Genomic DNA, 12,537 nt, shown 5'->3' on the forward strand with positions numbered 1-12,537 from the left:
GCTTTTTGGCAAATTACTCTTTCATGTCTCAGTTTTTGAAAACGTGATCTCCAAAGTCTTCTCTAACTGAAAATTTGTTGATTTTATGGTTTTGTTAAGCTTAAATGAAAAGTATTTTTTCTTTTCCAGTCTCCTTTAACATTGGAAACACCAAATCGGGTATCCTTGGGACAGTTATGGTTAGAGCTGCTAAAATTTTACACACTGGATTTTGCTTTGGAGGAATATGTCATATGTGTGCGGATACAAGATATTTTAACAAGAGAAAATAAAAACTGGCCTAAAAGGCGAATAGCCATTGAAGGTGAGATGATATGTTGTATTTCATTTGGAGAATATTTTTTATGTGCTACTCATTATCTAATTCAGTGTTAATAAGCCTTTGGCTTTGTAGCACTATATATGTATATGTCACTAGATTGTCATTCTTTATTTTTAATTTTTTTAGAGACAGGGTCTTGCCCTGTCGCCCAGGCAGGAGTGCAGTGATAGGATCATGGCTTACTGCAACCTCAAACTCATGGGTTCAAGGGATCCTCAACCTCCTGAGTAGCTAGGACTATAGGCTTGTGCTACCATGCCCAGCTAATTTTTTTTATTTTTTGTAGAGATGGGGGTCTCACTGTGTTGCTCAGGCTGGTCTGGAACTCTTGGCCTCAAGTGATCCTCCTGCATTGGTCTCCCAAAGTGCTGGGATTATAGGCATGAGCCACTGTGCATGGCCTTCATTATTTATTTAGATTCTTTGTCAAGTCTATTATAGTTTTATAGAATTAGTATTTATTTAAAGATTTCTGCCATATATGGTTAAGGTCAGTAATTAGCATTTTTTAAATTTTGAAAACTTTATTTTTTAATTATGCAAACTTGGAGAAATGCAGAAAAATACAAGTTGTGAATACTATAAGATCTTTTTGAATAAATTTGTGTCATAAGATTATGAGAAAGTTTTCATTGTCTTTTAAAGTACTTCACCTAATAAATGTGGCTTTGCTAAAGGAGAAAAATAAAAATTGGTGTTGACAAAGTTTCACATCAGATCCCAAGACCATTAAGATCTTTGGAGATACAGAAAACAATAGAGTGGCTTCTCAATTCTTAATCAAAAATTTAAATTTCACAGCATTTCACTTACCTTTTGTAGATAAGAAATTGAATTTATGTCCGTTTTAGTCTGTTCAGCCTACATACATATTATTCCATTCCCTCACTCCTGCTGGCCTTCTCTACTGTGAGTTGAACCCAGAAATATTCTGAAATATACATGCAAACATTTATACACATCTTGTACTCCTATATATAGTAAATAAATGAGCTCTGAAGCCTTCCAGCCATAATTTATCTCTATTTTTTTCTTTCTTTTCCCCCCCTTTTTCATTTTCTTTGAGAAGTGAGGAAGAAGGTAGAAAAATCTTTTTAAAGCCTATGGATTTAGATAGCAGCAAAAAGTAACAGATGCCCCAACTTTAACAGTTTGAAGCCTGGCCTGTTAATACCAAAAGATCTTCAGTAGTGGAGAGCATATGTATTGTCTTTTTGGTGCACTGTTCTTTTTTCCTGGGGGTTATCTATATTTAAGGCTTACAGATATTTTCAGCAATCTGTCATGTTATTAATAATAAGGATGCAGCTGTGTCAAGACTTTGCAGGGTAGTTATTTTTGACTGGATCAAAGTTTAAATATTGGTTTAATTTTTACTTTTTTAGGTTTCTTGCTTTTTTGCTCGTTCTTCCTACTATTGTCTTTTACTTTTTAATCTCACTAAAGTTAAATCTTAAAATCAGTTTTTTTTCAAGTTGAAGCCTTGAGAGTTTTAAGTTTGTTTTACTTGTTTATATTGCAAAGAGCATATAACTATATTAAAGAACACCATGACCCAGGCGCAGTGCCTCATGCCTGTAATCCCAGCACTTTGGGAGGCTGAAGCAGGCGGATCACCTGAGGTCAGAAGTTCAAGACCAGCCTGGCCAACATGGTGAAACTCCATCTCTACTAAAAATACAAAAATTAGCTGGGCATGGTGGCATGTGCCTGTAGTCCCAGCTACTCGGGAGGCTGAGTCAGGAGAATCGCTTGAACCTGGGAGGCAGAGGTTGCAGTGAGCTGAGATCATAGCACTGTACTCCAGCTTGGGGGACAGAGCAAGACTCCATCTCAAAAGAAAAAAAAAACAACCTTTTTCCACAATTTGATCATTGAATCTAATTACTTAGTTGGCCTTCTCAGCCATCCCATTATTAGTTACCTTATTATTAGTCTTGTTTATTTTTCCTTTTAGCTTTTTTATGAGAGAAAGAAAAAATATTGCAATTGTATTTCCTCCCATTTTCAGGAACTTTCATTGGGAGTCTAGCTTAGAAAAACCCCTTGGGAAAATGTATTCTCCTGACAATTTATCAGTTAAGATCTACTTGTATGAGCTTGGAAATGTAGTTTGTTAGTAGAGACTTAGCTATTTACCATTTTCTCTTTTGCTAGATCCATTTTCAGTGAAGAGGAATGTTGCACGGAGCTTAAACAGCCAGCTGGTTTATGAATATGTTGTGGAGAGATTTAGGGCAGCTTATCGGTATTTTGCCTGTCCTCAGACGAAGGGTGGAAATAAGTCTACAGTGGACTTCAAGAAAAGAGAGAAGGGGAAAATAAGCAATAAGAAACCAGTCAAGTCGAACAATATGGCAACCAATGGTTGTATTCTGCTTGGGGAAACCACAGAAAAAATAAATGCAGAAAGAGAGCAACCTGTTAAATGTGATGAAATGGAATGTACATCGCAGAGATGTATTATTGACAACAACAATTTGTTGGTAAATGAACTAGATTTTGCTGACCACGGACAGGCCTCTTCATCTCTTTCTACCAGCAAAAGCAGTGAATTAGAGCCAAAATTAGATAAGAAACAAGATGATTTAGCACCTTCAGAAACTTGTTTAAAAAAAGAGCTCAGCCAATGTAATTGCATTGATTTGTCTAAGTCGCCTGACCCAGATAAATCTACTGGAACAGATTGCAGGTCAAATTTAGAAACAGAGAGTTCACATCAGAGTGTGTGCACCGACACATCTGCTACCTCTTGTAACTGCAAAGCTACAGAAGATGCTTCTGACCTTAATGATGATGATAACCTCCCCACCCAGGAATTATATTATGTGTTTGATAAATTTATTTTAACCTCTGGCAAGGTAGGATACAGTTTGTAAATGATCTGTAAGATTTTGTGGTTGTTGTATGACTGTATATTTTTTAGATTAGAAATGTAAAAATAGCTATATATAGTGGTGACTTGTTTTGAAATGATATTTTGATATGTATTTTACCTTTTGTGTTTTTCATATAGTTGCCTTTAAATAATGTATATAAAGCCTCAAAAGGTTTCAGCATTCTATTACCAGTTGGTTTCCTTTACTTTCTCGTGTACGAAAGGATTCATCTGATATTTCATGAAAATCTTAGCAAAGGTAGCATGCATTTTAAATGTTGCTTATTTTGTAGTTTTTTTCTTTTTTTTCCCCAACAAAAGCCACATTCAAGCTTATTTTTATACATAAAATTTTTCTTCCCCCAAAAATAAAAGGTTTGTAAATTCTAATAGTATTCTACTTTAAAAGATATTTTTAGAGGGGGGAAATATAAGCATACTAAAGGTAATTGAGGGAAACTAAGATTAGTAGTCAAAAAAATGAAGAATCTAGATTCTGTTTCTGCTACTGAGCCTCTGATTTCGGCTTATCCTGTATGAATTACAGGAATCCAAACTTTTCTACTTTTTCTTTTCAAGTAAGATAGTATGAACTTATTACTACTATTATTTTGAGACAAGATCTGGCTCTGTTGCCCAGGCTGAAGTGCAGTGGTGCAATCTCAGCTCACTGCAACCTCCGCCCCCCGGGCTCAAACCATTCTCCCACCTCAGCCTCCTGAGTAGCTGGGACAACAGGCGCATACCACCATGTCTGGCTAATTTTTGTATTTTTTTGTAGAGACGGGATTTCGCCATGTTGCCCAGGCTGGTCTCGAACTCATGAGCTCAAGTGATCTGCCTGCCTTGGCCTCCCAAAGTGCTAGGATTATAGATGTGAGCTACTGCACCCGGCCAGATAGTCTGAACTTTAACTCATAAAGGAAATCATTTAAAATCATAGGAAAAAACCCATTGAACAGGAAGTAAGCGATAACTGCTTTGTGAATAAAACAAAGTTTTAACCGAATCACATTACTTCAAGTGCATTCCAGATAATTGAAATATCATTATTATTATCCATGTGAAAAAATGATTATATAGATCATGCATAAGCCAAGTAGAATATTAAAAAAAAAAAAAAAAAGGAAAGTCATCTAGCCTTATCCAGGCTTATTGTTTTATCAGTAATTATTGACAAGCTTTAAGATGTTTAACCTAATTATTAAATAGTATTGCCTGTTTTTTAAAAATCTGCTTTATTAAGGTATGGCTAGCATTTAAAAAGCTATAGATATTTAACGTCTACAACTGGATGTGTTTGAACTTAAGTATATATATTATTATCACTGTCAATGCCACAAACCTATCCATCCATCAGCTCCAAAAGTACCCTCCTCTTTTTTTCCTTTTGTTGTTAGAGAACTTAAGAGGTACCTTATTAGCAAATTTAAGAATATAATACAATATTATTAATCTGTACAGATCTCCAGAACTACTTTGTACAGATCTCCAGAACTTATTTATTTTGCATAAATGAAACTTTGTACCCTTTGACCAACACTTCCCCATTTTCCCCTCCCAAAAGCAGTATTTCTTCATTCTATATAAATATACATCTGTTGCATTTTATCTAGGTTGCAGTATTTAAGGCACATGGACTATTGAAAGCATCAAATAAATGGCAGGTTTTTAGAAAACTTAATTATATAACTTCAGTTTGCATGTCTTTTATACTTTTTTTCCTGGAAACTTAGGGTAAGTACTGTTTCTCCAGTTTTCGTTTTTACTATTTAAAGAGTTTCCTGCCTAAATATGTCATTTTTTAAAAAAAGCTTTGAAAAGGTGATAGAGATTCTTGTAGTACTGTTAATTAGCCCACAGTGCATCATTCTTACAAAGAGAGATTTCCTTATATAATTTGTATCAGAATTTATGGCTATATAAACGTCCAGGCTAACACTGGAGAAAGACACTTTAGGATGTAGGCATATTACAATAAAGAAAAGAGTATTGGTGTTTTTTAAACATATGTGTTTGTTTCATTGAGTTGGCATAAATTTTTGTGTTTTAACCACTTGTTTGGTGTCCCTTGAAATACATTTAAAATGGTTATATAGGGTTTGGAGTTCATTTTGTGGCTATTGAATAAGTTACTCTTCGTATGAAGCTAATTTATTTTTAGTGTTCAGTCTGCAGTTTGGTCTCTTGAGCAACTAATTTAGTAAATTAGTTTAATAATTTATTAAATATTAAATTAAATAATAAATTAGTTTAATTAATTTATTAATTTAATAAACCAACTAAGTGAGGGTTCTGTGATTGGTTCAGAAAATAGAAAATGTTTGGAGTGAAATGAAAGGTGCACCTTAAAATTTCTTTATAACCTATTTTGTTAGATCTCAGTAAGTTAAAAATATAATGCATATATTTTCCTTTGGGAGCTGTTTGAATGAACTCATACTTTCTGCATCTCCTGGCATTTTCTGTGTCTTCCATTTTCAGGTTAATTTAATCCTTGATATAATTTTAGTGGGGAAGAAAAAGTGGTTGACTCAAAAAAGTTTTTTGTAGCTAATACTGCATTTTAACAACATGTTTTTTTTTTTAATTACCTCCTGAAAGCACAGGTTATCAAAACTGAGTTACATAAAAGATTTATTTTGAATTCACTTCCTAAGTGATGAAGTCCCTCAAAAGTTTATTAGATTAGATTTCTTTTTATCTTTGTGTAGCCACCAACAATAGTATGCAGCATCTGCAAAAAGGATGGCCATTCAAAGAATGATTGCCCAGAGGATTTTAGGAAAATTGATTTAAAACCTCTACCACCAATGACAAACCGATTTCGGGAAATACTTGATTTAGTATGTAAAAGATGTTTTGGTAAGTCTTTCATTACTACAACTATTGGGACTAGATTCCTTCTTAGATGTTAAATACTAATTTTCTGATTTAAAAACAGTTTGTTTATGTTTTGTTTTGCTAGAGGTTTTTGAATAGATACCCAAGCACAGATATTTACTAAATGACTATTATGTGCAGGGCATCATGGTAAATGCCAAGGGGAATTGAGAGTCCATATATATTGCTTTTAAGGAGCTTAAAATATGGATATGAGCTGTCTGACATGGTAGCTTCTAGCCTATGTGGCTTTTAACTTTAAATCAATTAAAATTAAATTGAAAACCAAGTTCTTCAGTTTTGTACTAGACATATCTCAAGTACTCAGTAGCTACATGTGGCTAGTGGCTGCTGCATTGGACAGCATTGATAGAGAACATTTTCATCATTGCAGTGTTCTTGGATAACACTACTCTAGATGGATTAATATGGCATTTATGTAAATTGCCATAATTGGAAATAGAATGTGTTACATGCTATAGTAGTGGTAAGCGAAACGCAGTGTAAACACAATTTTATCTGGGGTGGATTAGAGGAATCAGGATTAATGATGTGGTATTTGAGATGGACCTTGAGCTGCATTTTTAAACGTCAAAGATTATGCATAAAAGCATAGAGTGGCCAGGCGCAGTGTCCCACGCCTCCCACGCCTGTAATCCCAGCATTTTGGGAGGCCGAGGTGGGCGGATCATGAGGTCAGGAGTTCGAGACCAGCCTGGCCAACATGGTGAAACCCTGTCTCTGCTAAAAATACAGAAATTAGCTGGGCATGGTGGCCAGTGCCTGTAGTTCCCAGTTACTCAGGAGTCTGAGGCAGGAGAATCGCTTGGACCTGGGAGGTGGAGGTTGTGGTGAGCCAAGATTATGCCACTGCACTCCAGCCTGGGCAACAGAGTGAGGCTCCGTCTTGAAAAAAAAAGCATAGAGTGCATAATTTGTTTGGGGGAATAATTGCCTTTGATTTGGTAGGGTATAAGAAAGGCAATAGAGAGAGATAAGGCTATAAAGATATTTTGGGGAAAGCCTTGCATGCCTTTATTCAGCAAACGTTTACGGAGTACCTAGGAGTCACCTTTACTCAGCAAACATTTATGAATTACTTCCAGTGTCCAGGTAAGACAAAATTTCTGGTCATAACATTTAGTGCTTCATTGTAATCTCTCCCTTCTTCCCCATTTCTGCCTCCCACCAGGCAACTACTTTTCTGCTTTTGTCACTATAGTTTGCATTTTCTAGAGTTCTGTATAAGTGGAATTACACAGAATGTATTCTTTTTTTGTCTGGCTTTTTTCACTCGGTGTAATTACTTTGAGATTCATTTATGTTGTTGTGTGTCAGTGGTTAATTTCTTCTTGTATCTGAGTATTGTTCCATTGTATGGTTATACCACAATTTGTTTATCCATTCACCTGTTGATAAATATTTGTCTCATTTCAAAATTTTGGCTGTGTGGGTCTGGGTATGGACATATGCTTTTATTTATCTTGACTAAATACTTAGAATGGCTGGATCATGGCACATGATTTTTTAGCAGCTTTATTCAGATACAATTTACATTTATTTTTACTTATTTAGTCATTTATTTACCTCAATGTGGGCTCATAGATATTTGATACTTTGGGTTATAATTGAATATAATTTTCTTTTGTTCAGATTATTCTAGCTTTGGCCATTGGGAGCTCTTTTACTTGACTACCTGGTCCCTTTTATATATATCCATCAGTGTGTGGTTTTTTTGTTGGTTTGGGTTTTAACACTTCCATACTTTCTGGCACTACAAGATGCTCCTGGCACTGCATGTATATTTTGCACCCTACTCCTAGAATTAGGCATTTGTCCAAGGAGCTGTGGTTCCTTTTATTGGAGAATGAGATTAGAAACCAAGACCTGAACACTAGATGTGCTTGCTGTTACTGGGCTGTCATTGCTTTGAGGCCATCTCAGAGCAACAAAATATGTGTGTATATACTAACCTATGTATATAAACTTACTATAAATATTTCTATATGTAGCCGTCTTTTTTTTTTTTTGGAGACTGAGTCTCGCTCTGTTGCCCAGGCTGGAGTGCAGTGGCGCCATCTCAGCTCACTGCAAGCTCTATCTCCTGGGTTCCCGCCATTTCTCCTGCCTCAGCCTCCCGAGTAGCTGGGACTACACAGGCTTGTGCCATCACGCCCGGCTAATTTTTTGTATTTTTAGTAGAGACAGGGTTTCACCGTGTTAGCCAGGATGGTCTTGATCTCGTGACCTTGTGATCCACCCTCCTCGGCCTCCCAAAGTGCTGGGATTACAGGCGTGAGCCACGGTCACACAGCCTGTATGTAGCCATCTTATCTGTATTAAACCAAACATGATTTCATAATGGTATATCCAACTCTAACTCATTACCACATGGCTCGTTTTAGCCACGTGTATATGTAAACCCCCACTCCAACAGTGAGAAACCTGGTTCCCACCATCTGTTATTCATTTTTTAAATTGTTCCATTTTAGTACATACGTATAGCAGTATCAGAACTGTTAACCAATACCCCTGTGGGAAACAACTTTATTAACTAGAGTACAGTGCTTATGTATGGTTTCTTTTGCCCTTAGTCTTATCAATTCTACTCATTTTCAAATTTACTTAGGTCAGCACCTTTCCCGCCACTCCCTCATGTGAAGTTGTTTCATAACGTTTATAATACAGTTAGATTATTTTGTCACAGTCTATATTACATCCTGAGATCCCCTGACCTCCTAGATGATTTTTTTAAAATTGCATACATTAAGGCTCACTCTTTGTGCTGCAAAGTTCTGTGGGTTTTGACAAGTGCATTGTGTCATGTATCCACCATTAGAGTGTCATACAGAATAGTTTCACTGCCCTAAAACAAGTTAACAAATTACATTAATTTCATTTATTTAACTCCCCTTCTTCTGTAAGCACTGATAACTGCATTTGTTTTTAAAAAGCTGAATATTAGTTTAATTCATTATAACAAATTCTTAATAAATTACTGCTTTGTTTCTGTTACTGTATTAACTTTTGGGGATAAGTCTGGAAGAGATAGGGAAAAAAAGACTTTGTTCTTAAGAAATATATGGACTTATGTGGAAAAATAAGATGAATATAAATGAAATAACTAGAAAACCAAAAGGACAAAATAAATTAGGTACTAGACTATGGCACACAATTTGAAGAACTAAAGAAGTGTGGAACTAAGGAGAGATCATTGAAGGCTGTGGTTAGACAAAACAGTTTATAGGGAAGATAGAAATTTTGACCAGGCATTTGAGGGAACTGTTAAATTTGAGTGGGCCAGATGCCTAGTGTAGCAACATGAATACAGATCTTAACAGATGGGAAAATAAGCATGGATATGGGGGAGAGTGAAGAAGTAAATAGGTTTGTAGATACACGGAAAATGATCATGTGAAATGTACATATATCTTAAAAATTATTTTTCTGTTTCATTTATTTTCGTTTCTTCCCCTGGGTTGCTAAAACAGAAAAACAGTTTTTTTCCTTCTATCTCCCAGACCCTTCCCCAGTAACATTTATGGTTTTAAAGTCAGAGAAGTCAACAAATAATGAACAAACTGTAAGTAAAATTTTTAGGGTAAAAACTTGAAGATGTTTTCAAATTCTGTTTTCCTTACTTTTCTTTTTCCTTTTTTCTTCTTTTTATAAACCCAGATGAGTTATCACCACCTTGTTCTGAACAACACAACAGGGAGCAAATTTTAATTGGCTTGGAAAAGTTTATTCAAAAAGAATATGATGGTATGTCATAGGTTAAAAAATTTATTGCGTTTTTGCTGTAGTCATGTAGTCTTGAGTTTCATTTATTTAAAAATATTTATTGAATGTTATGTGTTAAGTACTGTTCTAGTTGCTGGGAATACAGTGCTAATAAAAGAGATGAAACCTCGTGAAGCTTATGTTTCAAATGGGGAGACAAATAGTTGACTAATAAATATATAATATTATATCAGCAAATAATACATGCTGTTAAAAGTGTAGGAGATAAAAGAATTGAAGTGATGGGGTGTTATGATAGGCCTGTCTCATAAGGTAGCATGTGAGCAGAATCCTGAATAACATGAAGGAGCAAGTTATATAAATATCTAAGGAGAAAACATTGTTGATGGAACAAGACTAGATTATGTCTGGCATATTTGAGGAATAGCCAGGAAGTCAGTGTGGCTGGAGTGGAGTATTAGAGGTAGATTGTAATGTATAGAAGAGGTCAGAGAGGTGGTCTAGGGATTAAGTCATTAGTGCCTTATGGATGTTGGTAGAAAGACTTTGAATTTTATTTTGAGTACCTAATGAGAATCTTTTAGGGGATTTTTAGTTAATAAATGACATGATCTGAGAGAATGGGTTGCTGGGCTATAAGACTAGAAGCAAGCAGAACATTTAGGAGGCTGTTGTGTGAGTCCAGAGTAGATGAGAAGTGGTCAGATTTGGGATGTATTTTGAAGGTAGAACCAATAGGATTTGCTGATGGAAAATGTGAGGCGTGAGAGAAAGAAAGAAATCAAGGATTGTTTCAAGGTTTTTGCTATAACAGTTACAGTGGGTGGTCCTATATAACTGAGATGGCAAAGAGAGCAGGAAGAGTAAGTTTTGGGCATGGGGATGAAGAATCAAGATTTTTGTGACTAAATATTTTAGAAAAGGATAAAAGTTGACTTTAATCAGAATGAATTTGTACTTTTACAAGATGACCCATTATGTGCTATATATTACATTTAAAAGTATTTGAAAACAAATATTTTTTTAATTAAAAAATTATATCATCATTATTGTTTTTTAGAGACAGGGGCTCACTCTGTTGTCCAGACTGGAGTGCAGTGGCATGATCATAGCTCACTGCAGCCTCAAACTTCCGGGCTCAAGCAATCCTCCTGCCTTAGCCTCCCAAGTCATTAGGACTACAGGTGTGTGCCACCATGCTTGGCTAATTTATTTTTTATTAAGAAATATTTTTTTTGGCCAAGTGCGGTGGCTTACACCTATAATCCCAGCACTTTGGGAGGCTGAGGCAGGTGGATCACCTGAGGTAAGGAGTTCAAGACAAGCCTGGCCAATATGGTGAAACCCGTCTCTACTAAAAGTACAAGAATTTGCTGGGCATGGTGGCACACGCCTGTAGTCCCAGCTACTCAGGCTGAGGCAGGAGAATCACTTGAACCTGGGAGGCAGAGGTTGCAGTGAGCCAAGATCATGCCTTTGCACTCCAGCCTGGGCAAGAAGAGCGAAACTCCGTCTCAAAAATATATATATATATTTTTTTTTTATTTTTTTATTTTTGAAATAGGATATTGCTCTGTCACCCGGGCTCAACTGCGGTGGTGCAATCATGTGATCAGGGTTCACTTCAGCCTTGACCTCTGAGGCTCAAGCGATCCTCCTACCTTAGTCTCCTGAGTAGCTGGGACCACAGGTGTATGCCACCACACCCAGCACATTATTTTTTGTAGAGATGGAGTCTCACTATGTTTTCCAAGCAGGTCTCAAACTCTTGAACTCAAGTGATCCACCCACCTCAGCTTCCCAGAATTCTAGGATTACAGGCATGAGCCACTGCGCCTCACCTTCTTTTTTATCTTAAAAAATTTGTGTAAAGACAGAGTCTCACCATGTTGCCCAGGCTGGTCTCAAACGATCCTCCCACCTTGGCTTCCTGAAGCACTGGGATTATAGGAGTATATAAAGTATTGACCAAATCTAAGTCTCTATTATATAAAATCATGCTCAGTTTTATTTGCTGATGAGTATAGCTTCTTTTTTGCCTCTCAGCTATCATTGAAATTTCAAGTAGAGCATCAGAACTGGATGGGGGTATGAAGTTTTGAAAGTATAAAGTGTCCTATAAATAAATGTGTACTCTACTTTAGAATTAATAGGAAGAGCCAGGCCCAGTGGCACACACCTGTTATCTCAGCCACTTAGGAGGTTGAGGTGGGAGTATTGCTTGAGGCAAGGAGTTCAAGACTGTAGTGTATAATGATTGTGCCTGTGAATAGCCAGTGCACTCTAGCCTGGGCAATATAGCAAGACCCTGTCTCTAAAAAACAAAAAAGTAGTAGGAAGAAAAATCCAATTCTATTAAACCACAGCTTATTTGAAATGGTAGCTGTTATTGGATGACACTGAGTCTGAAGGGTTAACCCTATCATAATTTATATCAAGTGAACTATAATCACTCATTTTTGGAAGAGAATCATGTACTAAGGTGATATTTGTAAACCTACATGAATTGTGCTTTGAAAGAACTAATTTATTTTTAAGAGGGCAGTCCTCAAATATTGATCTTAACTATTGGTAGTGATGTTGAGAATGTATAAAAACAGATGGATTTATTACATAAGTCGGAAAAAGCTGAAAGTCTCAATGATTGTTTGGATGTGGACATTGAGAGAGAGATATTAAGGATTGCACCTGTATTTCTCATGTGGGCAGC

General features: G+C 36.1%; 1 protein-coding gene across 32 annotated transcripts in view; it reads left to right on the forward strand.

The window, feature by feature from the left end:
* TUT4 (terminal uridylyl transferase 4) overlaps positions 1 to 12,537 on the forward strand; it is a 131,668-nt gene that overhangs the window by 77,053 nt on the left and 42,078 nt on the right. For all 32 annotated transcript variants that reach the window (XM_063655918.1, XM_063655969.1, XM_054487762.2 and 29 more), the window contains 4 exons: positions 130 to 304; positions 2,480 to 3,183; positions 5,915 to 6,065; positions 9,762 to 9,848. In XM_063655918.1, coding sequence (XP_063511988.1) covers positions 130 to 304; positions 2,480 to 3,183; positions 5,915 to 6,065; positions 9,762 to 9,848 — 1,117 coding nt within the window. The remainder of the gene's footprint in view (positions 1 to 129; positions 305 to 2,479; positions 3,184 to 5,914; positions 6,066 to 9,761; positions 9,849 to 12,537) is intronic.

This window comes from Pongo pygmaeus, chromosome 1 (assembly GCF_028885625.2).
Source record: "Pongo pygmaeus isolate AG05252 chromosome 1, NHGRI_mPonPyg2-v2.0_pri, whole genome shotgun sequence".
Taxonomy (NCBI): Eukaryota; Metazoa; Chordata; class Mammalia; order Primates; family Hominidae; genus Pongo; species Pongo pygmaeus.